This window comes from Pleurodeles waltl, chromosome 12 (genome assembly GCF_031143425.1).
Source record: "Pleurodeles waltl isolate 20211129_DDA chromosome 12, aPleWal1.hap1.20221129, whole genome shotgun sequence".
NCBI classification, from domain to species: Eukaryota; Metazoa; Chordata; class Amphibia; order Caudata; family Salamandridae; genus Pleurodeles; species Pleurodeles waltl.
In genome coordinates this window covers 704863579-704891114 of record NC_090451.1, presented here as the reverse complement: position 1 = coordinate 704891114, position 27536 = coordinate 704863579, and the positions used below count along the sequence as shown (strand labels likewise).

The 27536-nt window shown below is 45.3% G+C and overlaps 1 protein-coding gene across 1 annotated transcript in view; it reads right to left on the bottom strand.

Annotated features, from left to right (window-relative positions):
* Positions 1-27536, bottom strand: part of PCOLCE (procollagen C-endopeptidase enhancer) — a 171870-nt gene that overhangs the window by 70703 nt on the left and 73631 nt on the right. Inside the window, exon 2 of the mRNA XM_069215659.1 lies at positions 13375-13483. Within this exon, the coding sequence (XP_069071760.1) occupies positions 13375-13483 (109 nt within the window). The remainder of the gene's footprint in view (positions 1-13374; positions 13484-27536) is intronic.

Sequence of the window (27536 nt, the reverse complement as noted above, 5' to 3'; positions counted from 1 at the left end):
CACCCTGAAACTTCAGTCCAGCACCAGTTTGACAGGTGTTTAAACGTAGGGTAACATGATATAATCAGCAAGGAACTGCATGGCCTTACCCTATTATCAATGACCAAATCCTACAGTCTCATCCCTATGTGATACTTTCATTTGCAGGATTGATTTTCTCTGTTAATACTTTGCTGTTGGATTTTGTATTGAATTTAGCTAGCCTTCTGAAAGGGGTCTCCTCAGGGGTCATCCAGGAGAACACAGAAGCACTATTTGGCATGTTTGTGTGTTGGTTTCCCACCTCTACCCACACAAACAAGTGAGTCAGAAGCCATCCTTAACTGTATGTGTGGAGAAGGGCCTCTAGAGTTGGGGTTTTTAATAACAGGTTTCACCGTTGTGTGTTGGAGAGATTTGAGGCTTGGAAGGCAATGAAAGGTTGTATAATGAGCAATGAAAGCAAAGATCCGGTAAGGACTAGGCCATAATTACAATGCCAGTGTTCCAGAAAGCAGGCTGCTTTTCTGCAAATAGATCCTTGTTTACTCAGAGGCCTGTGGTCGCACAGTTATGTGCTTGTTCTGTTGAAAACAAGCTGCCTGTTTCAAAGTTCAGCTATGTTTACCCATTAGGGTGGGCTGATTGAGTTTCCTGGCAGGTCACTACCTATGAAGGACTGGTAGGGCTGGCCCGAGTATGTTGCATGTCGTTTTCTCCAAACATGCTGCCACCTTTGATCCAGCGCTGCCCAACATCTGTTTGACTTCCAAGGCACTAGCAGTCAATGGGCCTGATTGAGATCTTGATGGACGAGTTACTTCATCACAAAGGTGACGGATTTCCTGTCCGCCAAAATATAAATCCTATAGGACATAATGTGATTTATATTTAGGTGGACAGGATATTTGTCTGCCAAGATTTCAGTGATTGCCCTGTGTTCTCTGTTTCACCATGCGCAGCTCCCCACAGGGCGATGTGATAGCTTATGGAGCATTCACTTGCAGATCTGTGGCAGGCAGGCAGTAAATAATGGACTATTTAAGTGTTTGAGGCTGTTGGATGCAAGTATAACCTGCAGAGAGTCACGGTTAAGAAGTGTGGAGGGCAGCAAACAAGTAGCAGTGAAGCACACACCGTCAATTGTTGTTAGGTCTACATTGGCTGTGCAGTCCAACCACCTGCTTTATTATAACTTGTCTCCAAGCCTTTGCTACTGGTGCATGCGTGATTTCAGATGTCCCCCTTGGTGCACATAATTTTATGGCAATTGATACATCATTCGACTTCAGGTAGACAGAAGTGGCAGGTATGAGTATGGTGGGGGTAGAAATGCAGCAGTGTCTCAAGCTAAAAGTTATGGAACACTACGTTGGGGGAATGGTCATATGCCTGGCCCCAAGTGATATTGTGAATCTAGAAACCTGCCACTGACCAGAGGTGACCCTTGTGATCAATCTATTTAGTGTGGCCTCAGCAAGCTGTTAGGCATTGAGTCTTGTTCTGGGCAGGTGCAACCAGCATGGCATCAATCGTAGTTGTGACTGGACATCTTTGGTGTCTGGTTCAAAGTCTGCTCCAGTACCAAAAGGGTCCTGTGATTGCTCCTCAGCAGTGCTTCCTGTCCTTGACTCTTCTTGAAGCTGGAGAGGTTTCTTGTGACTGTAGCATCACCTCCAGCCGCAGTCACCATTGTTCCCTTTGGATGAACTGCTTGTCAGGGGTCAGGTCTTGATGGTCTCTGGAATTTTCTTGTCATAAGTCACTTTCATAAACGTATCTGTTCCTCCTCCAGGTACTTTGATTCCACAGGATGTGGGTGGTGCCCACTGGGTTTTACCCGTAGTGTTGAGGACCTCTGCCATACTGTTGGTGCTGTGTGCAGTAGACTGATACTGTCAGAGGAATTGGAATGTTACGAGTATCTCCTTCTCTTCAGAATCCTAAGCACCTTCCTCTCAATCTCCCTGAAGCTTTCTACTTCTGCAATGAACAGTGGTTCTGTTAGGATCCTTAGAACAGGAATAACCTGTCACAGTATGTTACCATCCTATGGGTGGTACAACCTTGTAGACATGCTTTTGAGATGACTTGAAATCCAGTACCCTCCAAGGGTCTGATGTCATGCCGTCAGTGTAGAAAATGTATCCAGATAACTTTATTTTTGGTGGTATTTCTAAAGCATAGACCTAGCTTCAGAGGGCACAAGACTGCTGCCTGTATATAACAATGGAAGGCATATCCTGGGATCAATATCTCTCTGATCTGATCCCTCTGTTGGGAGTCAACACTTATGCAGATGTTGCATGGATTTGCTGCCTTCTTGCACACAACTGTTGGGGAGATCCTTAGGTTAGGGTTTTGCACCTTCTTTGTGACCTCAGTTTCTACCAGTATCCACAGACAAGCCTGAGGTGAAACACAACTCATCTGCCTGAAAGTGATGTATAAGATACCTCAAGGTTACAAGAATAGCCCTAGACGTTTTGCAGCAAAAATAATGGATACATTGATGATATTGACGTTACAGACCATGACTTGACTGAACACTTAGATGAGGTGCACAAGATAGTGACACTCGTAGCAGGTCATGGGTATAAAACCAACTAAAAAATATCTAAAATTGCGTATCTTAATGTGATTTTCCTTGGGTGTGAATTATCCAGTGAGAATAAAGGATTAGCACCTTACTTACTGTAGAAGCGTGCTACTTTACAGCCTCCAGGCACATTATGAAAGTTACAAGCTCTGATGGGGTTTCTTAACTTTGGGGGAGCTTGCCTATGACAGTAAGCTGAGGGTGTCAATCCCTTATACGAATTCATCACTGCTATGTTTTCTGAAAACAATTACAGAACAACACACACAGCTATCCTACATGGGCTACGAGCAGACGTGAGAGACTAAGAGACTGATTATCTTTTTTACAGAAGGAGTAAAGGTAAGCAGAGTGGCTGGGGACTTTGTGGCTGCCACCCTGCCTTTTCTCCTGCTGGCCCCCCAGACATCTCTATATATTGACAGGAACTCCTGTCATGGTGGCTCCTGTCAATGCAGGAAAAGTTTGATAATTGTTCCCTTCAGATATGAAGGGCAGCCATCAAACCTTTCCAAAGTTTTTTTTTTATTTACTTTTTTAAAAACAAATTCCCAAAGTGGGAGTTTGTTTTTGGAAAATAAAAAACTACTGACCCCCACACAATGGGAGAAATCTTCACTGGTGTGGGAGTTATTTTTCATTTTTTCTTGGCGGTAAAGGGAAGTTAAAAAAAGCCATCCAGCCTCCCACAGCCCCTACTCGGGCCATTGGCAGAAGGTTTACTCTGAGAGAGTACATTTTACTCCACGGTGTAAACCTTGTGGTCCGCTCACCTCTAAATCAGATGGGAGGAATGAGTGTTTGGGCCAGATGGTACTCTTGCTTGTGCAATAGGAGTGCTGTCTCTGCCAAACTCTAAATCAGCCCCTAAGTATTTACAGACACTACACAACGGCCAGGTAACAACCCTTGCAGTTAGTGTTGTTCCCAGTACTTCAGCCTAAAAAAAAGGTTGATCAAACCAAATTCCTGACTCTTTTTACAGATATATTGCACACCATTTTTCATGCACACAATCCATATTTTTTAAAACATTGGGCCTGGACTATTGATTAGATTAAAATCTACTACCAAATTCATTTCTTCCTTCTTCAGTTCTTTGTTTTCAAATCTGCTTGGCAGAATATCTTCTACAGTTCGTCTGGTTGGTTTTGCAATTATTTTTTTCCTCGTGTGGAAATAAAATCACCATGAATGTCAACATACATGATGACAAATTGTCCCCTACTGAATCCTGTTGACAATAATAAGTATTAGTGTATTTTGGTGGCGACGTGCTGGCCAGGTTGGGTTTACACTGGCCATTCTCTTTTCACGATTTATTTACATTTTGTAGTAAGTCTTATTAGTCATATTAGACATAAGACATTTTTTGCCTAGGTTTTGTTTATCTATGTGCATAAATATGTTTCTCTTCCAGGGGATCCTCATCAAAGTCATAAACATTGAATATTCCCGCCCTTGTGCGGGGACCCCGGAGCATATATAAAATACACTCATATAAAGTATGAAATATGCACGACAAAATATATATATATAGTATTTTTAGTAGACAAATGTTTCATACTAAACTCATATATACATGTGTAAAACAGCAATGCAGGCTATAATCATAAACAGGCTAAAATGCTTTATTTCTATGGATTTTTTTTTTTTTTTTTTTAAATCTTTACAAAATTACAATAAGAGAATAAATATCTACCAAAGCCCCAAAACTGGGCTTAGGGAAATAAGCAGTAGTAATCATTAGAGAAAAAGAGAAAAAACTACATTGAAAAACAATGGAGCATTCTTAGCCAATAGGCTGCATGCAGGTTAACACAGGAGAACCATAAAAACTTTGGCACCGTGCCTTTAAGACCCTGAGCACCTCCAGTATCCCACCATGCCTCAGGGGTGAAGGAGAGGTGACAGTTGGTTCACAGTTAGGTCAGTTCTTTTTTCCGGCTTCTGAGAGGATCCTGGAGCATTGAGCTCTCAGTTTTTCTGAGTTTTTCTCAGAAAAATACTTTAGAACAGCGTTTTTTCCTATTTTACTCGACATCTAACATCATTGTCTGAGTTTGGCAGTTTTTTCCTGACAGAAAAATGCCTTCCCTTTTTGTGAAATGCCCTTCCTGTGGGAAGAAGAAGGCCCAGTCAGATCCACACACTCTTTGTATTGTGTGCCTGCCTCAGAGTCACTGCCCTGACACTTGCAAACACTGCAAGAACATGTCAAAGAGGACTCTGAAGGACAGAGAAAAGATCAGGCTTCATGGGCTTCACGAGAGGCAGAAAACATCATCCTCTTCGCTTCCCAGGCAGCCAACAAGCCACTCTCAGGAGAGAATGGCTAGGTCGACGTCAGCAGGTAGGAAAGTACCTGTTTGTTCACCGTCGACGTCGTCGCTGCCACCATCTCACCGCCATAGATCGGCGTCGGGGGCATATCTCCGTCGACGGCAACCCGCCGATCGACATCGAGCCATCACCGGTGCGCCCATTCGCCGCCGAAGGCCTCGCACCCCTCGACGTCAACAGAGACGGCGTCGAAATCGCCACAGCGGCGAGAGCGAGGACATCCGCCGTCAGCCGCCCACCGCTCCACGTCGAGGCACACGACGGCGAGCAGGTCGAGGTCCAGAGATCGCCGTTCGATGTCAAGACACGCAACGTGGAGGCGCTCAACGTGGAGGCGCTCAACGTCGAGGCAGGAACAACCGGCGGCGCTCCCTTCGACGTCATTACAGCTGTCGACGTCGACACAGGTTTTACCTGTCTTGCAGGGAGTAGAACATCGGCTTCCGCCAGCAGATAAGGCTGCTCCATCTCCAGTGGTCTCCATAAGGAGTGGTTCATCTCGTTCGAGAGCGGCATCATCGGGGCATGTTTCACCCATCAATTTGTCACCAAGATGGTTGGAGAGCCTTAACAGACCAGCGACCTCCCCGGATTCGCAGTATTCACGGATGTACTCTCCTACTGCCTCTCTCCCGAGAACACCATCACCGACAGCGTGGGCAGGACGGGCTCGTTCTACTTCTCGCCAACCGACCACGAGGCCTGGGCGCTCTGTTACAGCGTCTCGCAGCAGGTCACGTTCCCAGCGACGATCTAGGTCACGATCAAGACACAGAAGATCGCCCTCTTGGTCATCGTCAGGGTCATCAGTCAGACTATACTCCCCCACCTTAACAGATTCTCCACCAGCTAGAGTTTCACCGGTGGATGACATCACTACTTTTAATGAGGTACTTTTTAGGGGAGCACAGAAGTTAAATATAGAGGTTCCAGAACCATCAACCTCCTCATCAGTCATTTTTGAGACTCTACAGCATAGAGCAGTTTCGAAAAAGCTACTGCCGCTAGTGCCTGGTCTGTTGCAGCCAACCATGGACACTTTTTTGGCGCCAGCCACCCTCAAATCTGCTCCTGCCAGGATTTTGAAAAAATATTAAGCGCCTGAACAAGATCCTTTATTCCTAAGAACGGATCCGCCGCCGGACTCAGTCATATTGGTCGCAGCCTGAAAAACTCACTCAGTGGCATCATCCTCCACGGTCCCACCGGACAAAGAGAGCAGACATCTATACTCTCTGGGGAGAAAAATGTGCGGCACGGCGGCATCTGTGATGAAGGTCTCCAGCGCGTCTGCACTCCTAGGCAGATATGACCGTTCTCTGTGGGACTCTCTCAACAGGTTCACAGAAAAATTACCTAGAGAAGTCAGACAAGACATCCAAGAGATCCTTCAAGAGGGATGTCTGGTATCCAACCAAGTCATCAGCGCAGCGGCAGATGGGGCAGACTTAGCTGCACATGGGTACGCACATGGAATCTGTGCAAGAAGGTCTTCCTGGTTGAGATTGACTGGTTTAAAACAGGAAGCACAACAGCGCATCCTAAATCTTCCATTCAACGGGAACTCGCTGTTTGGTACCCATACGGACGAAGAAATGGCGCACATGAAAACTGAAGTGGACACCATGAGGGCAGTAGGCCTGGAAAGGAAGAAGGACTTCAGGCGGAGGTATAGGCCTTATGACAGGCGCCCTTTCCAGCAGAGGGTTCAAACCCCTCACTGGTCCCAGAGGCCACAGCAAAGGCAGGGACGCCCTCTTTTTCAGGCTTGTAAGGCCACAAGGGAACGAGGGTCAAGTAGACCACAACAGTCCACACCCAAAGTGCCGGCCAAGCAATGAGAACTCGCTACCCTCAACACTGTGCACCACTTCGGTGGGGGGAAGTATCACAGATTTTCTTCACGAGTGGCACTCTATCACAAAAGACAAATGGGTGCTCAACATTGTCGAAAATGGCTACTCTCTTCTTTTCAGACAACCTCCACCGCACTTGCCACCAGCCAAATGCAATCCATCTCACGTCAGCCTATTGCGCAAAGAGGCTCTCGCCCTCTTACGAAAGAAGGCAATAGAAAAAGTTCCACTTGCGCACAGAGGAAAGGGGGTTTACTCCTGTTATTTTGTGGTGGCGAAAAAAGGCCGAGAGGGCGTTTTCAGACCGATTGTGGACTTACGGCTTCTGAACAAGTACATAAGAAAGCAAAAGTTCAGGATGCTGGCTCTTCACCAGATTTTCCCTCAGCTACATCAGGGAGACTGGATGTGCTCCATCGACCTGCAGGATGCATACTTTCACATCCCGATAGTTCCCAAGCATCGGAAATTCCTGCGCTTCCAGATAGCCTCACAGCACTATCAGTTCAAAGTGCTACCATTCGGCCTGAAATCTGCCCCCGCGTCTTCTCGAAATGTGTGGCAGTGGTAGCGGCACATCTTCGAAAACAAAAAATCTTCATCTATCCATACCTAGACGACTGGCTACTGAAAGCCTCCTCTCCGGAGCAGGCGAGAACCCATCGGGACATTGTGCTCAAGGTTTTCGAGTCTCTAGGTCTTCAAGTCAATTACCAAAAGTCCACCTTGATTCCAACACAGAACCTCCACTACCTGGGAGCTATACTAAACACAGAGCTCCAAAGAGTGTATCCTTCAGAGGAACGACAATTCTCAATAAAGAAAAAGTGTCAAGACCTGTTAAGATCCGACGCACCTAGGGCCCGTCAGGTGACATCTCTGCTGGGCTCCATGGCATCATGCATTTTCATTGTCCCGAATGCCAGGCTACATATGAGGCCCCTCCAAGAGGCGTTGGAAAACAACTGGAACCAAAGGACAGGTCGCTGGGAGGACAGAGTGCGGTTATCGATAGCAGCACATCAGTCATTGCAATGGTGGATGCACAAACCTCACCTATCAGTAGGGGCTCTGTTTCACCAGGTAATTCCATCAGACACTCTGGTAACGGATGCGTCTCTTCAAGGATGGGGCCTCATCTAGGTCCCCTTCAAGCTCAGGGCCTGTGGTCCGACAATGAAAGGAAGTACCACATCAATCTGCTGGAGCTCAGAGCGGTCCATCTGGCTCTCAAGTCTTTTGCTCCATCGATTCAGGGGAAATCTCTCCTAATACAAACGGACAATACAACCACAATGTATTACTTGAACAGACAAGGGGGAACGAGATCCCTACCCCTATCTCGGGAGTCCCAAACAATCTGGCATTGGCTCCTGGCAAGAGGAATGTCGCTGACAGCGGTTCACCTACCAGGTCAACAAAACGTGGAAGCAGATTTTCTGAGCAGACACCTAGAGGACACCCACGATTGGGTCCTACACGGCGAAGTCGTCGAAGACATCTTCGCTCAATGGGGTCGGCCTCAATTGGATCTCTTCGCAGACGAGGTAAACAAGAAATGCCCAGACTTCGCATCCAGGTTCTACCGTCCGGGATCTCGAGGGAATGCCCTGTTGATCAACTGGTCAGGGATATTTCTCTACGCTTTTCCACCGATTCCCCTCATACCGGCAGTGATCAACAAACTTTACAGATCCAGCACCAGAATGATTCTCATAGCTCCACAATGGCCCCGTCAATTCTGGTACACAGATCTCCTCGACCTATCGGAACAACCTCACAGGAGGCTACAGTGCAGACCGGATCTTCTGAGCAGGATGGAGGGCAGGGTCCTGCATCCCAACCTACCCTCTCTGAGCTTGACAGCATGGCTCCTGAATTCCTGCAGTATGGGCACCTAGGGCTCTCGCAGGAGTGCATGAACATCTTGAAAGAGTCCAGACGACCTTCCACGCGGCATTCTTACTCGTTTAAGTGGAAGAGGTTCTACATATGGTGCTGTCAGCAAGGTCAGAATCCCATACGGGCTCAGGAGGACGTCATACTGTCTTACTTACTCCATCTGGCAAAGTCCGGTCTGCAGGTATCATCTATTAAGGTACATTTGTCTGCCATTACAGCCTATCGTAAGTCACCTTATCAGGAATCCTTCTTTACGAAACCAGTAGTCAAGGATTTCTTGGAAGGTTTGAAAAAAGTTTTTCCGCCCATTCGGAAACCCTCCCCTCCATGAGAACTGAACATAGTGCTGTCAAAACTTATGGGCCCTCCTTTCGAACCTATGCACAAAGCCTCTGTGCAACACCTTACGTGGAAGACGGCTTTTTTGGTAGCCATTACTTCCGCAAGGAGGGTCAGTGAAATTCAGGCTTTGTCCTCCAAAGAACCGTACACAGTCTTTCATGACAATAGAGTAGTTCTTCGAACTCACCCATCATTCCTACCGAACGTGGTGTCAGAATTCCACATCAATCAGACTATTTCTCTACCAACTTTCTTCCCCAATCCGGAGACTCCGGCGGAGAAAGCGTTGCACTCCCTAGATCTGAAAAGAGTGCTCAAATTTTATTTGGATAAAACAAAATTGATTAGACATTCCAACCACTTGTTTATGGTCATTTGAGAACAGGAGAGGCAGCATCTAAACGAACCATATCAAGATGGATTGTTTCTTGTATTGTTAATGCATACCAGTTGGCTAACAAACAACTACTTGCTAGACCTAAAGCGCATTCCACAAGAGGAAAAGCGGCTACTGCTGCCCTCCTTAATAATGTTCCAATATCTGAAATTTGTAAGGCTGCTACATGGAAGTCTGTACATACATTTACTAGACATTACTGTTTGGACTCAGATACAAGAGCAGATGCCCAAGTTGGGCAAGCCTCTCTAAGAAATTTGTTTGCATGATACACATCTATTCCTGCACTTCTATTGGATAGTCCGCAGAGTCAAGGGATGGGCTTGCTAATCTATTCAATGTTTATGACTATTGATGAGGATCCCCTGGAAGAGAAGGATAAGTTACTTACCTGTAAATCCTAGTTCTCTTCCAGGGGTATCCTCATCAAAGTCATAAACAACCCACCCTCCTCCCCGGACGCACGTCTCCTAGAAGTGCAGGACAGACTATCTTTCGAATCGGCTACACATATTGTCACCGTAAAAAAGTACTGACCTAACTGTGAACCAACTGTCACCTCTCCTTCACCCCTGAGGCATGGTGGGATACTGGAGGTGCTCAGGGTCTTAAAGGCACGGTGCCAGTTTTTATGGTTCTCCTGTGTTAACCTGCATGCAGCCTATTGGCTAAGAATGCTCCATTGTTTTTCAATGTAGTTTTTTTTCTTTTTCTCTAATGATTACTACTGCTTATTTCCCTAAGCCCAGTTTTGGGGCTTTGGTAGATATTTATTCTCTTATTGTAATTTTGTAAAGATTAAAAAATAAAAATAAAAAAAAACTCCATAGAAATAAAGCATTTTAGCCTGTTTATGATTATAGCCTGCATTGTTGTTTTACACATGTATATATGAGTTTAGTATGAAAAATTTGTCTACTAAAAATACTATATATATATATTTTTCGTGCATATTTCATACTTTATATGTGTGTATTTTATATATGCTCCGGGGTCCCCGCACAAGGGCGGGAATATTCAATGTTTATGACTTTGATGAGGATACCCCTGGAAGAGAACTAGGATTTACAGGTAAGTAACTTATCCATATATTCACAGTAAATACTTTATCATCATTCCGGTAATGATATCAACTTAATAGTTTTGCTATTTAGGTATTCCTCATTGCATTTGATATATTCATGTATTCAAATGCATGTTTGTCATTATAAATGTACAGTAGTGTTTAATGATTGTTTCATTGCAGGAGAATTTATCTTGTTCGAACATATTGTTTAATGTTTGTTCCAGTGTAATCTAGTATCTTGATTTTTCAGTTATGTTTTGCGGTAACATAAGTAGGTGGAAGGGCATTCGGTCTCCTATATGGATGGGTTGTTTCAGTAATGTGCAAGAAAGTCTAAGTAGAGTGTATAAGGTGCATTAGAGCGTTATTGAGGGAGAGTAGGAGGATGCCAAGCACCTTGAGGCGGTCTGTAGAGGTAAGACCACCCTTGATACCCTTTGGGCTAGTGGGGAGGGAAAAGCAGTGGAGGAGATAAGAGCACCCCCCTTCCCCCTCACCTGGGGCTCAGGGTAAGTTGCTTTTCTATTTATTTCTGCTTGAATGAAGGGAAATATGTAGGGAGTGGTCCCAAACATAGCGCCCTACGTGGGCTGATTGTGATCAGTGAGATACGTACACCAACTGGATAGAAAGCTGGTGGGTGATGAGGGTGCAACCTCTCCCTGGGATCCTTTAGAAGAGTGCCCAGGGTTGAGAGGACTGTGTGATGATCATACCTCCAGTGTTAGCCACAGTGCGAGGGCCACCCCTCCGGTAACACACGTACTGGCTTTTGACTTAACTGAATACGTCAGCACAAATGGTAGCACTGGTCTGGATATACGCTCAGGTGAGCTGGTTTGAGGACTAAAGAAAAAAAAGAATGCCTTAAAGTGTATGATGCTGCTGATGGGAAGGTGAGATGTTTGAGGTACTGCTGAGGGCTCAAGTGCGCTCCATTGCAGTGAATGAGGCAGTGCTGAGGGCTCGAGTGCGCTCCATTGCAGTGAATGAGGCAGTGCTGAGGGCTCGTGTGCGCTCCGTTGAAGTGAATGAGGCAGTGCTGAGGGCTCGTGTGCTCTCGGTTGCAGTGAATGAGGCAGTGCTGAGGGCTCGTGTGCACTCCATTGCAGCGAATGAGGCAGTGCTGAGGCTCGTGTGCTCTCCGTTGCAGTGAATGAGGCAATGCTGAGGGCTTGTGTGCGCTCCATTGCAGTGAATGAGGCAGTGCTGAGGAATCGTGTGCGCACCATTGCAGTGAATGAGGCAGTGCTGAGTGCTCGTGTGCTCTCCATTGTAGTGAATGAGGCAGTGCTGAGGAATCGTGTGCGCTCCATTGCAGTGAATGAGGCAGTGCTGCGGGATTGAGTGATGATGCACTGAAGTGTATAAGGCAGTGCTGAGGGCTCGAGTGCGCTCCATTGAAGTGAATGAGGCTGTGCTGAGGGCTCGACTGCGCTCCATTGAAGTGAATGAGGCAGTGCTGAGGGCTTGTGTGCGCTCCATTGAAGTGAATGAGGCAGTGCTGAGGGCTCGAGTGCGCTCCATTGAAGTGAATGAGGCAGTGCTGAGGGCTCGTGTGCTCTCCGTTGCAGTGAATGAGGCAGTGCTGAGGGCTCGTGTGCACTCGATTGCAGTGAATGAGGGAGTGCTGAGGGCTCGTGTGCTCTCTGTTGCAGTGAATGAGGCAATGCGGAGGGCTCGTGTGCGCTCCGATGCAGTGAATGAGGCAGTGCTGAGGGCTCGTGTGCGCTCCATTGCAGTGAATGAGGCAGTGCTGAGGAATCGTGTGCACTCCATTGCAGTGAATGAGGCAGTGCCGAGTGCTCGTGTGCTCTCCATTGCAGTGAATGAGGCAGTGCTGAAGAATCGTGTGCGCTCCATTGCAGTGAATGAGGCAGTGCTGAGGGCTCGTGTGCGCTCCATTGCTGTGAATGAGGCAGTGCTGAGGGCTCGTGTGCTCTCCATTGAAGTGAACGAGGCAATGCTGAGTGATTGAGTGATGATGCACTGAAGTGTATAAGGCAGTGCTGAGGGCTCGAGTGCGCTCCATTGAAGTGTATGAGGCAGTGTTGAGGGCTCGAGTGTGCTCCATTGAAGTGTATGAGGCAGTGCTGAGGGCTCGTGTGCGCTCCATTGAAGTGAATGAGGCAGTGCTGAGGGCTCGAGTGCGCTCCATTAAAGTGAATGAGGCAGTATTGAGGGCTCGAGTGCGCTCCATTGAAGTGAATGAGGCAGTGCTGAGGGCTCGAGTGGGTGCCACTGAAGTGAATGAGGCAGTGCTGAGGGCTCGAGTGCGCTCCATTGAAGTGAATGAGGCAGTGCTGAGAGCTCGAGTGCGCTCCATTGAAGTGCATGAGGCAATGCTGAGGGATTGAGTGATGATGCACTGAAGTGTATGAGGCAGTGCTGAGGGCTCGAGTCTGCTCCATTGAAGTGAATGAGGCAGTGCTGAGGGATTGAGTGATGATGCAGTGAAGTGTATGAGGCAGTGCTGAGGGCTCGTGTGCGCTCCATTGAAGTGTATGAGGCAGTGCTGAGGGCTCGAGTGGGTGCCACTGAAGTGAATGAGGCAGTGCTGAGGGATTGAGTGATGCTGCACTGAAGTGTATGAGGCAGGACTGACAGCACGAGTGAGACTGGTATGCAGTGCATGAGAGAGAACCGAGGGCACGGGTGAGATTGTATTGCTAGGGAACGAGCTGGGATCCACTGGCTCTTCACTACATCAAGGGATGCAGTAAAGTGTTACACTCTGTTGAGGCAAGTGAGGGCAGTGTTGTGAAATGTGACACTGAAGCACTTCTGTGACTGCAGAAGTGAGAACAGAATTGAAGTGAGAGAAGGAGGAGAGACATTATTCCAGTCTGCACCAGAGAGACCCCACTACTAGGTCAGCAAGAGAACATACCGTGATTGTCCAGGTGCATTTCTTGTTTGAGGGGTAGTGGCTTGGGAACCCTTCGCTGGCGATGTAGCCCGAATCTCCAGTGTGATCACCTCCACAGAGAAAGATAGGTCTGAAAAACAAGATGGATGCAGTCATGGGCTGTTCACACTGAACTGGTTGTACCAGTCTCGGGGTATATACCACTTACATGCTGACGGCTCACATGGGACCAATATACCACTTAAATAGTAGCAGCTCACACAGAACCAAATGTACCACTTACAGACCAGTGGCGTACATGGAACCAGATATACCGCTTAAATACTAGCAGCTCACACAGAACCAAATATACCACTTACAGACTGGCAGCATATATAGAAACAAATATACCACTGAAATACTAGCAGCTCATACGGAACCATATGTACCACTTACAGACAAGCAGCATATAATGAACCAAGTATTCCACTTAAATACGAGCAGCTCACACAGAACCAAATGTACCACCTACAGACTATCAGCTAATATAGAACCAAGTATTCCACTTAAGTACTGGCAGCTCACGCAGAACCAAATGTACCACTTACAGACTAGCGGTGTACACAGAACCAGATATACCGCTTAAATACTAGCAGCTCACACAGAACCAAATGTACCACTTACAGACTGGCAGCATGTATAGAACCAAATATACCACTGAAATACTAGCAGCTCATACGAAACCAAATGTACCACTTACAGACTAGTGGCATATAATGAACCAAGTATTCCACTTAAATACTAGCAGCACACACAGAACCAAATATACCACTTACAGACTAGCAGCATTTATAGAACCAAATATACCACTAAAATACTAGCAGCACATACGGAACCAAATGTACCACTTACAGACTAGCGGCGTGCACGGAACCAGATATACCGCTTAAATACTAACAGCTCACACAGAACCAAATGTACCACTTACAGGCTAGCAGCATATATAAAACCAAGTATTCCACTTAACTACTAGAAGCTCACACAGAACCACATATACCACCTACATACTATTAGCTAATATAGAACCAAGTATGCCACTTAAGTACTAGCACCTCAAACAGAACCAAATGTACCACTTACAGACTAGCGGCGTACACCGAACCAGATATACTGCTTAAATACTAGAAGCTCACACAGAACCAAATGTACCACTTACAGACTAGCAGCATATATAAAACCAAATATACCACTGAAATACTAGCAGCTCATACGGATCCAAGTGTACCACTGGCAGACTAGCAGCGTACACTGAACCAAATATACCTCTTAAATACTACCAGCTCACACAGAACCAAACGTACCACTTAAGGACTAGCAACATCTATATATAAAACCAAATATACCATTGAAATACTAGCAGCTCATACGGATCCAAATGTACCACTGGCAGACTAGCAGCGTACATAGAACCAAATATACCACTTAAATACTAGCAGTTCACACAGAACTTAATCTACCATTTGCAGACTAGCAGCTTACATGGAACCAAATATACCACTTACACTCCTAGCAGCACACTGAGCTGAAAATACCACTTACAGACTAGAGGCACTCACACATCCAGCCTTACAACCTATAGACTACAGTAGCTGACATGGAACCAAATAGTACGTACAAAATTCACATAGATCTGGGCGTACAACCTACAGAGTTTGGAAGCTCATCCAGAACCAATATACCACTTATAGGCTATGGAAGCTTGCACGGAACTAGACATACACCATCCAGGCAGCTTACATGCGTGGTATTGCTGGCCCTCTAGAGGAGACAGTGCAGAGATCCCATTAATAGGCTTTATCAACCAATTACTGTGAACCTAAACTCCACCTGGAAGTAGGAGCCCCCTGCTGCAAAAGTAGAAGGTCCTGAGTGGATGTATCACAAGTGGGAACACTTTAAAGATTTCAGTCCTTAACTGGAGGGATGCACTGTTTCAAGAAGTGTGGATAAAAGGAGAAGTAAACCAAGAATTAGGTTTATTACAGTTGAGTAAGAGGCATCATTGTATCATTCTGTTGTATATCTTATAAGGCCTCTGCTCGACGCCAGAGGTGGGTAAAGGACATTGTGAATTACCACTTGAAACAACACAGTGAAAAACTCCTCCCCGGTGAATCAGCCAATGGCTTCTGTCCATGGCCTGGTTTAGGAATAAAACAAAATACTTTCTGCCTATTGAACACAGAGTGCCGTCCCTTGCGGCGACAAAACCTTGGTCTAATGGAGATGGGCATCACTCTGAGACATAGTGGGAAGAGACCATGTGATCCATTAAACATAGAGTGCCATCCCTTAAGGCGATGGTACTTTGGTCTGATGGAGATGGGCATCACCCTCAGAAATAGTGGGAAAGGGCCACGTCTGCCATTGAACATGGAGTGCCATCCCCTGAGGCGATGATACTTCAGTCTAATGGAGATGGGCATCACTCTGAGACATGGTTGGAAAGGGCCACTGCTACGTTGAACATGGAGTGTCATTCTTTGCGGAGGTGAAACCTCATCTAATGGAGACAGGAATCACTCTGAGACATAGTCGGAGAGGGCCACGTCGACCATTGAACATAGAGTGCCATCGTTTGAGGAGCCTAAACCATGATCTGATGGAGACGGGCATCACTCTGAGATATAGTGGGAAAGGGCCACGTCAGTCGTTGAACAAGGCAGTGTCATCCCTTGAGGCGACGAAACCTTGGTCTAATGGAGATGGGCATCACACTGAGACATAGTGGGAACGGGCCATGTCATCCATTAAACATAGAGTGCCATCCCTTAAGGCGATGATACTTCAGTCTAATGGAGATGGGTATCATTCTGAGACACAGTGGCAAAGGACCACGCCAGCCATTAAACATAGAGTGCCGTCCCGTGAGGCAATGACGCTTCGATCTGATGGAGATGGGCATCACTCTGAGGCATGCTGGAAAAGGACCACATCAGCCATTAATAATAGAGTGCCGTCCCTTGAGGCGATGATAGTTCGGTCTAAAGTGATGGGCTTCACTCTGAGGCATATTGGGAAAGGATCACTGCAACATTGAACATGGAGTGTCATTCCTTTCGGAGGTGAAACCTTGTCTAAAGGAGACTGGGATCACTCTGAGACATAGTGACGTGTGAAAGTCTGTTGCAGACATTTTGCAGAAAGATATGTTTATGCTTTATGCAACATACATAAAAACGTTTCTTGTAGATGAAACCAGGACCTCACATAGGCGAAATTGGAGGGTGTCAAAACGATTATTTGCAGTACTTTTAGTGAGCTGCTGCTGTGTTACAATCTTGAAAACATGTCACTATCCCTGGATATTAGATATAAAAACATTTAGAATTTGGACCAGTGTGTCTGTGCACTGTCAGTGACCTGGCCAAAGAGGGCATGAAAGAGCTGAAGCTGGATCATAAATTCAAAGCTGTTTCAAAGAGGGCCCCCAAAATACGTTTGGCCCAGGACCCCCAAAATCCTTAAGATGCCCCTGTTTAAACAATATGAAGTAACAATTCAGGATAAGTGCAGACATTTGGCGACATGCCCATCTCTTCTGAAATGTTGCACACGTCATGCATCCAGCTGTTCTTCTTTTCGGCATGTTCCTTTGGAAATGACTGGCCCTCGATTAACCCTGTGCTTTTTTTTGCTCACAGTCAGGTTATTCAACGACTAAAGCATAAAGGGAGGAATAGGACCACAAAGTCAGCAAAACAAATCAAAACAAGCATTTGCAAAACAATGGGTCTTGCATTTGCTTGAGTTAGAGCTATTAGCGTTGTAAACTCCTAACTGGACTTTTCTTGCCAGGTAAATTGAAAATGAAAAGTAAAATAGTTTCACATAAGCGAGCTGATTCAAAGCGCCACGGCATAAGCGTGAAGCAGAGACACAAAAAGAAAAAGAAGTTGGCTCGCGGTCAAACATATCAGCAAAAGTATAATTGGTTATGTAAAGGGGCGATGTCCAAGGCGGTAACAAAACTGCCCCGAGAGTGAAACGTAAAGCACTTACCAATGATAACAAAGAATTTTTGAAGGGCAAGCCCATGAACGAATTATAGAGATGGGCGTGCGGCGGGCTTGGTTAAAAGCCCAAATAGATAACAACACGTCAGAAAAGCAGTGCTTGTGCGCTGCTATGCTCAACCGAAACAGAGACTTTTGTCTTTTTAGGGCATACCTTTAAGACGCTCGCAAACTTAAGTTTCATCAGAAAAAAAGAGCATGCTAGTAGTGTAATGTTTAAAATGAGTTGAATTAGAAAAATAAAAAATTATAGAAATATTTGACATTGGAAGTACTGTATGCACGCAACGCATGTGGAGTGATTTTAGAAGGTCTTTTGATACTAAAGTCTATAGTACCTTCTAAACTAATCTGTGTAGATGTGTTTCACACAGTCTTTAGTTGTAAAAATACTGCCTTCTTTTGTAGGATTTTTCCATCCTGTAGAGGAAACTGCAATCCCAAAAGTTAAATGTGTTGTCTAGGTTTAGTTGTACTGGAATTAAAAGTTCTACCTTTTTTGTTTTCTTAACAAGGCTTACTATACGCAAACGTTCTAGTGTGAAAGAAGCCTTCCGGGAAAGTTTCAGGGTGATCCGTAAAGTAGGGGCTGAGAAAAATGGGGGATCCCAAAACATGTTTTCACTATGCAATTTGCCATAGGAAAATTGAACAGTGATACAGGCAAAACGGCTGAACGAAATTGAACCAAATTTGGCATAAAGCTAGATCTTGATCCAGAAAGCAAGCGTTTTGTGATTTGGTGTCAATCTTTTCAGCAGTTTTTGAAAAATTTGGTTTAAAAATGTATTTATATATACCAACGAGCTACCACTAGGGAATTTCTGCAGAGAATGACCGTACCACAAGCTCACAACCCACGGGGTTGGCCACCCTCAAGGGTGCGGCACATGGTTTGGTCCCATGCCATACACTGCACAGTGCGGGTTAGTATTATGAAGTGTGGTAATTAAATATTAATTTATGTTCAAAATACCATAGACATTCGCTAAAAAAACAAAGACTAAAGTCACGTTATAGTAAGTCATCCTAATAATATCTTACTGTACATTAAAAGAAACCTTAGAAAGTCACTGAAAAAAACATAGGTTAAAGTGGTGTTATAGTTGGGTGAAAATGTCAGTTGAAATGTCATATTTAAAGCTAAAAAAACACTGATATCCAGCAGCTCTAGTTAACTGAAGAAACTATAACTCACACCCTTGCCATGCACTGCTTATGACCTCACATATTACATCACTCATGAAATGTTCTATGACATCATTGATAACATCACTGATAACATGATAACATCTGAAATGACATAAATTGATGACAACACTGTGCCTGGAGAGTGCATGATATATAGTTTCTTCAATTAGCTATAACCGATGAAAAGATCTATCTTTCTATCTATCTATATATCTATCTACAAACAAAAATGTGCTGCACTCCAGAATCCCGGCGGAATCACTTTGATTTTAATGTCAAAGATTCATGGCAAACACCAGCATAATACAGAAGAATGTAACACTACACTTCCCAGAATGCTTCATAAGGAGCAGGACAGGTTTTATATATATGTAGGAGAAACTAACAAAGGACACAGTACCGTGCAAAAGACTTTTGAGTGGAAACACGTCGGCGTTTGCCATGAAGCTTTGACATTGAAGTCAAAGTGATCCCGTGTTCATGGAGTGCGCTGTATTTTGTTTGCAGAAATTGAACTGAGTGGGTCGGTCTACCTCTTGTTCCAGCACCAGCAGTGAGAGGCACTGTGTACTGTGACCACTTTGAAGAAAAAAAATAAAACGTATATATATTCCATTCTTTAACACTGCTGGCCATCGCTATGCTTCAGAGCGAAGGGTGTATGGCGTGTGGATATCTATCTATCTATCTATCTATATACATATATATGTGTATATATTTTATATATCTACATATATATCTATATATATCTATATATATATATATATATATCCACAAAGAAAGGTTGTCCCAAGACGGAGGCGCACTCTCAACAAGTTTCATTTGTATTTATTTTCAGATCCAGCAAAGCCGATAACAGACATGGAATTCATTCTCTCCAGGCCAGACGAGTTTCGGGCATCCTTGCCCTTGTTCACAGGACAAATGCGAGGCAAATCATTAAGTCAATTGCAGGCACATGATTAACCATTAAATACTTCTCTATTATGGGCCTCCAGTGAGTCACAGCCAGTGCATGTTGGTATACGTAGTCCTGCAAGTTCGTATTTTCCAAGTGGGTATAATTTTCACAAGCCTCATATTTAAACACAGTACATTACCCTCCAGTGGGCTGAATTCAAAGTCGAGTTAGCAGATTTGCTGATATTTCCTAACCTGTTGAACTACATGCGACATCAAGTGAGGTCACGCAGCCCTGCTCCTTCTGCAGTGGTGCTCCCTCCACGGCTGGACAGGCCGTTATTAATCCACAAAGAAAGGTTGTCCCAAGACGGAGGCGCACTCTCAACTAGTTTCATTTGTATTTATTTTCAGATCCAGCAAAGCCGATAACAGACATGGAATTCATTCTCTCCAGGCCAGACGCGTTTCGGGCATCCTTGCCCTTGTTCACAGGCCAAATGCGAGGCAAATCATTAAGTCAATTGCAGGCACATGATTAACCATTAAATACTTCCCTATAATGGGCCTCCAGTGAGTCACAGCCAGTGCATGTTGGTATACGTAGTCCTGCAAGTTAGTTTTTTCCAAGTGGGTATAATTTTCACAAGCCTCATATTTAAACACAGTACATTACCCTCCAGTGGGCTGAATTCAAAGTCGAGTTAGCAGATTTGCTGATATTTCCTAACCTGTTGAACTACACGCGACATCAAGTGAGGTCACGCAGCCCTGCTCCTTCTGCAGTGGTGCTCCCTCCACGGCTGGACAGGCCGTTATTAATCCACAAAGAAAGGTTGTCCCAAGACGGAGGCGCACTCTCAACAAGTTTCATTTGTATTTATTTTCAGATCCAGCAAAGCCGATAACAGACATGGAATTCATTCTCTCCAGGCCAGACGCGTTTTGGGCATCCTTGCCCTTGTTCACAGGCCAAATGCGAGGCAAATCATTAAGTCAATTGCAGGCACATGATTAACCATTAAATACTTCCCTATAATGGGCCTCCAGTAAGTCACAGCCAGTGCATGTTGGTATACGTAGTCCTGCAAGTTCGTTTTTTCCAAGTGGGTATAATTTTCACAAGCCTCATATTTAAACACAGTACATTACCCTCCAGTGGGCTGAATTCAAAGTCGAGTTAGCAGATTTGCTGATATTTCCTAACCTGTTGAACTACACGCGACATCAAGTGAGGTCACGCAGCCCTGCTCCTTCTGCAGTGGTGCTCCCTCCACGGCTGGACAGGCCGTTATTAATCCACAAAGAAAGGTTGTCCCAAGACGGAGGCGCACTCTCAACAAGTTTCATTTGTATTTATTTTCAGATCCAGCAAAGCCGATAACAGACATGGAATTCATTCTCTCCAGGCCAGACGCGTTTCGGGCATCCTTGCCCTTGTTCACAGGCCAAATGCGAGGCAAATCATTAAGTCAATTGCAGGAACATGATTAACCATTAAATACTTCCCTATAATGGGCCTCCAGTAAGTCACAGCCAGTGCATGTTGGTATACGTAGTCCTGCAAGTTCGTTTCTTCCAAGTGGGTATAATTTTCACAAGCCTCATATTTAAACACATTACATTACCCTCCAGTGGGCTGAATTCAAAGTCGAGTTAGCAGATTTGCTGATATTTCCTAACCTGTTGAACTACACGCGACATCAAGTGAGGTCACGCAGCCCTGCTCCTTCTGCAGTGGTGCTCCCTCCACGGCTGGACAGGCCGTTATTAATCCACAAAGAAAGGTTGTCCCAAGACGGAGGCGCACTCTCAACAAGTTTCATTTGTATTTATTTTCAGATCCAGCAAAGCCGATAACAGACATGGAATTCATTCTCTCCAGGCCAGACGCGTTTCGGGCATCCTTGCCCTTGTTCACAGGCCAAATGCGAGGCAAATCATTAAGTCAATTGCAGGCACATGATTAACCATTAAATACTTCCCTATAATGGGCCTCCAGTGAGTCACAGCCAGTGCATGTTTGTATACGTAGTCCTGCAAGTTCGTTTTTTCCAAGTGGGTATAATTTTCACAAGCCTCATATTTAAACACAGTACATTACCCTCCAGTGGGCTGAATTCAAAGTCGAGTTAGCAGATTTGCTGATATTTCCTAACCTGTTGAACTACACGCGACATCAAGTGAGGTCACGCAGCCCTGCTCCTTCTGCAGTGGTGCTCCCTCCACGGCTGGACAGGCCGTTATTAATCCACAAAGAAAGGTTGTCCCAAGACGGAGGCGCACTCTCAACAAGTTTCATTTGTATTTATTTTCAGATCCAGCAAAGCCGATAACAGACATGGAATTCATTCTCTCCAGGCCAGACGCGTTTTGGGCATCCTTGCCCTTGTTCACAGGCCAAATGCGAGGCAAATCATTAAGTCAATTGCAGGCACATGATTAACCATTAAATACTTCCCTATAATGGGCCTCCAGTAAGTCACAGCCAGTGCATGTTGGTATACGTAGTCCTGCAAGTTCGTTTTTTCCAAGTGGGTATAATTTTCACAAGCCTCATATTTAAACACAGTACATTACCCTCCAGTGGGCTGAATTCAAAGTCGAGTTAGCAGATTTGCTGATATTTCCTAACCTGTTGAACTACACGCGACATCAAGTGAGGTCACGCAGCCCTGCTCCTTCTGCAGTGGTGCTCCCTCCACGGCTGGACAGGCCGTTATTAATCCACAAAGAAAGGTTGTCCCAAGACGGAGGCGCACTCTCAACAAGTTTCATTTGTATTTATTTTCAGATCCAGCAAAGCCGATAACAGACATGGAATTCATTCTCTCCAGGCCAGACGCGTTTCGGGCATCCTTGCCCTTGTTCACAGGCCAAATGCGAGGCAAATCATTAAGTCAATTGCAGGAACATGATTAACCATTAAATACTTCCCTATAATGGGCCTCCAGTAAGTCACAGCCAGTGCATGTTGGTATACGTAGTCCTGCAAGTTCGTTTCTTCCAAGTGGGTATAATTTTCACAAGCCTCATATTTAAACACATTACATTACCCTCCAGTGGGCTGAATTCAAAGTCGAGTTAGCAGATTTGCTGATATTTCCTAACCTGTTGAACTACACGCGACATCAAGTGAGGTCACGCAGCCCTGCTCCTTCTGCAGTGGTGCTCCCTCCACGGCTGGACAGGCCGTTATTAATCCACAAAGAAAGGTTGTCCCAAGACGGAGGCGCACTCTCAACAAGTTTCATTTGTATTTATTTTCAGATCCAGCAAAGCCGATAACAGACATGGAATTCATTCTCTCCAGGCCAGACGCGTTTCGGGCATCCTTGCCCTTGTTCACAGGCCAAATGCGAGGCAAATCATTAAGTCAATTGCAGGCACATGATTAACCATTAAATACTTCCCTATAATGGGCCTCCAGTGAGTCACAGCCAGTGCATGTTTGTATACGTAGTCCTGCAAGTTCGTTTTTTCCAAGTGGGTATAATTTTCACAAGCCTCATATTTAAACACAGTACATTACCCTCCAGTGGGCTGAATTCAAAGTCGAGTTAGCAGATTTGCTGATATTTCCTAACCTGTTGAACTACACGCGACATCAAGTGAGGTCACGCAGCCCTGCTCCTTCTGCAGTGGTGCTCCCTCCACGGCTGGACAGGCCGTTATTAATCCACAAAGAAAGGTTGTCCCAAGACGGAGGCGCACTCTCAACAAGTTTCATTTGTATTTATTTTCAGATCCAGCAAAGCCGATAACAGACATGGAATTCATTCTCTCCAGGCCAGACGCGTTTTGGGCATCCTTGCCCTTGTTCACAGGCCAAATGCGAGGCAAATCATTAAGTCAATTGCAGGCACATGATTAACCATTAAATACTTCCCTATAATGGGCCTCCAGTAAGTCACAGCCAGTGCATGTTGGTATACGTAGTCCTGCAAGTTCGTTTTTTCCAAGTGGGTATAATTTTCACAAGCCTCATATTTAAACACAGTACATTACCCTCCAGTGGGCTGAATTCAAAGTCGAGTTAGCAGATTTGCTGATATTTCCTAACCTGTTGAACTACACGCGACATCAAGTGAGGTCACGCAGCCCTGCTCCTTCTGCAGTGGTGCTCCCTCCACGGCTGGACAGGCCGTTATTAATCCACAAAGAAAGGTTGTCCCAAGACGGAGGCGCACTCTCAACAAGTTTCATTTGTATTTATTTTCAGATCCAGCAAAGCCGATAACAGACATGGAATTCATTCTCTCCAGGCCAGACGCGTTTCGGGCATCCTTGCCCTTGTTCACAGGCCAAATGCGAGGCAAATCATTAAGTCAATTGCAGGAACATGATTAACCATTAAATACTTCCCTATAATGGGCCTCCAGTAAGTCACAGCCAGTGCATGTTGGTATACGTAGTCCTGCAAGTTCGTTTCTTCCAAGTGGGTATAATTTTCACAAGCCTCATATTTAAACACATTACATTACCCTCCAGTGGGCTGAATTCAAAGTCGAGTTAGCAGATTTGCTGATATTTCCTAACCTGTTGAACTACACGCGACATCAAGTGAGGTCACGCAGCCCTGCTCCTTCTGCAGTGGTGCTCCCTCCACGGCTGGACAGGCCGTTATTAATCCACAAAGAAAGGTTGTCCCAAGACGGAGGCGCACTCTCAACAAGTTTCATTTGTATTTATTTTCAGATCCAGCAAAGCCGATAACAGACATGGAATTCATTCTCTCCAGGCCAGACGCGTTTCGGGCATCCTTGCCCTTGTTCACAGGCCAAATGCGAGGCAAATCATTAAGTCAATTGCAGGAACATGATTAACCATTAAATACTTCCCTATAATGGGCCTCCAGTAAGTCACAGCCAGTGCATGTTGGTATACGTAGTCCTGCAAGTTTGTTTCTTCCAAGTGGGTATAATTTTCCCAAGCCTCATATTTAAACACATTACATTACCCTCCAGTGAGCTGAATTCAAAGTCGAGTTAGCAGATTTGCTGATATTTCCTAACCTGTTGAACTACACGCGACATCAAGTGAGGTCACGCAGCCCTGCTCCTTCTGCAGTGGTGCTCCCTCCACGGCTGGACAGGCCGTTATTAATCCACAAAGAAAGGTTGTCCCAAGACGGAGGCGCACTCTCAACAAGTTTCATTTGTATTTATTTTCAGATCCAGCAAAGCCGATAACAGACATGGAATTCATTCTCTCCAGGCCAGACGCGTTTCGGGCATCCTTGCCCTTGTTCACAGGCCAAATGCGAGGCAAATCATTAAGTCAATTGCAGGCACATGATTAACCATTAAATACTTCCCTATAATGGGCCTCCAGTGAGTCACAGCCAGTGCATGTTTGTATACGTAGTCCTGCAAGTTCGTTTTTTCCAAGTGGGTATATCTTTCACAAGCCTCATATTTAAACACAGTACATTACCCTCCAGTGGGCTGAATTCAAAGTCGAGTTAGCAGATTTGCTGATATTTCCTAACCTGTTGAACTACACGCGACATCAAGTGAGGTCACGCAGCCCTGCTCCTTCTGCAGTGGTGCTCCCTCCACGGCTGGACAGGCCGTTATTAATCCACAAAGAAAGGTTGTCCCAAGACGGAGGCGCACTCTCAACAAGTTTCATTTGTATTTATTTTCAGATCCAGCAAAGCCGATAACAGACATGGAATTCATTCTCTCCAGGCCAGACGCGTTTCGGGCATCCTTGCCCTTGTTCACAGGCCAAATGCGAGGCAAATCATTAAGTCAATTGCAGGCACATGATTAACCATTAAATACTTCCCTATAATGGGCCTCCAGTTGGTCACAGCCAGTGCATGTTGGTATACGTAGTCCTGCAAGTTCGTTTTTTCCAAGTGGGTATAATTTTCACAAGCCTCATATTTAAACAGAGAACATTACCCTCCAGTGGGCTGAATTCAAAGTCGAGTTAGCAGATTTGCTGATATTTCCTAACCTGTTGAACTACACGCGACATCAAGTGAGGTCACGCAGCCCTGCTCCTTCTGCAGTGGTGCTCCTTCCACGGCTGGACAGGCTGTTATTAATCCACAAAGAAAGGTTGTCCCAAGACGGAGGCGCACTCTCAACAAGTTTCATTTGTATTTATTTTCAGATCCAGCAAAGCCGATAACAGACATGGAATTCATTCTCTCCAGGCCAGACGCGTTTCGGGCATCCTTGCCCTTGTTCACAGGCCAAATGCGAGGCAAATCATTAAGTCAATTGCAGGCACATGATTAACCATTAAATACTTCCCTATAATGGGCCTCCAGTAGGCCACAGCCAGTGCATGTTGGTATACGTAGTCCTGCAAGTTCGTTTTTTCCAAGTGGGTATAATTTTCACAAGCCTCATATTTAAACACAGTACATTACCCTCCAGTGGGCTGAATTCAAAGCCCTGCTCCTTCTGCAGTGGTGCTCCCTCCACGGCTTTAACTATGAGGCTTGTGAAAATTATACCCACTTGGAAAAACGAACTTGCAGGACTACGTATACCAACATGCACTGGCTGTGACTCACTGGAGGCCCATTATAGGGAAGTATTTAATGGTTTATCATGTGCCTGCAATTGACTTAATGATTTGCCTCGCATTTGGCCTGTGAACAAGGGCAAGGATGCCCGAAACGCGTCTGGCCTGGAGAGAATGAATTCCATGTCTGTTATCGGCTTTGCTGGATCTGAAAATAAATACAAATGAAACTTGTTGAGAGTGCGCCTCCGTCTTGGGACAACCTTTCTTTGTGGATTAATAACGGCCTGTCCAGCCGTGGAGGGAGCACCACTGCAGAAGGAGCAGGGCTGCGTGACCTCACTTGATGTCGCGTATAGTTCAACAGGTTAGGAAATATCAGCAAATCTGCTAACTCGACTTTGAATTCAGCCCACTGGAGGGTAATGTACTGTGTTTAAATATGAGGCTTGTGAAAATTATACCCACTTGGAAAAAACGAACTTGCAGGACTACGTATACCAACATGCACTGGCTGTGACTTACTGGAGGCCCATTATAGGGAAGTATTTAATGGTTAATCATGTGCCTGCAATTGACTTAATGATTTGCCTCGCATTTGGCCTGTGAACAAGGGCAAGGATGCCCAAAACGCGTCTGGCTTGGAGAGAATGAATTCCATGTCTGTTATCGGCTTTGCTGGATCTGAAAATAAATACAAATGAAACTTGTTGAGAGTGCGCCTCCGTCTTGGGACAACCTTTCTTTGTGGATTAATAACGGCCTTTCCAGCCGTGGAGGGAGCACCACTGCAGAAGGAGCAGGGCTGCGTGACCTCACTTGATGTCGCGTGTAGTTCAACATGTTAGGAAATATCAGCAAATCTGCTAACTCGACTTTGAATTCAGCCCACTGGAGGGTAATGTACTGTGTTTAAATATGAGGCTTGTGAAAATTATACCCACTTGAAAAAAACGAACTTGCAGGACTACGTATACCAACATGCACTGGCTGTGACTCACTGGAGGCCCATTATAGGGAAGTATTTAATGGTTAATCATGTGCCTGCAATTGACTTAATGATTTGCCTCGCATTTGGCCTGTGAACAAGGGCAAGGATGCCCGAAACGCGTCTGGCCTGGAGAGAATGAATTCCATGTCTGTTATCGGCTTTGCTGGATCTGAAAATAAATACAAATGAAACTTGTTGAGAGTGCGCCTCCGTCTTGGGACAACCTTTCTTTGTGGATTAATAACGGCCTGTCCAGCCGTGGAGGGAGCACCACTGCAGAAGGAGCAGGGCTGCGTGACCTCACTTGATGTCGTGTGTAGTTCAACAGGTTAGGAAATATCAGCAAATCTGCTAACTCGACTTTGAATTCAGCCCACTGGAGGGTAATGTACTGTGTTTAAATATGAGGCTTGTGAAAATTATACCCACTTGGAAAAAACGAACTTGCAGGACTACGTATACCAACATGCACTGGCTGTGACTCACTGGAGGCCCATTATAGGGAAGTATTTAATGGTTAATCATGTGCCTGCAATTGACTTAATGATTTGCCTCGCATT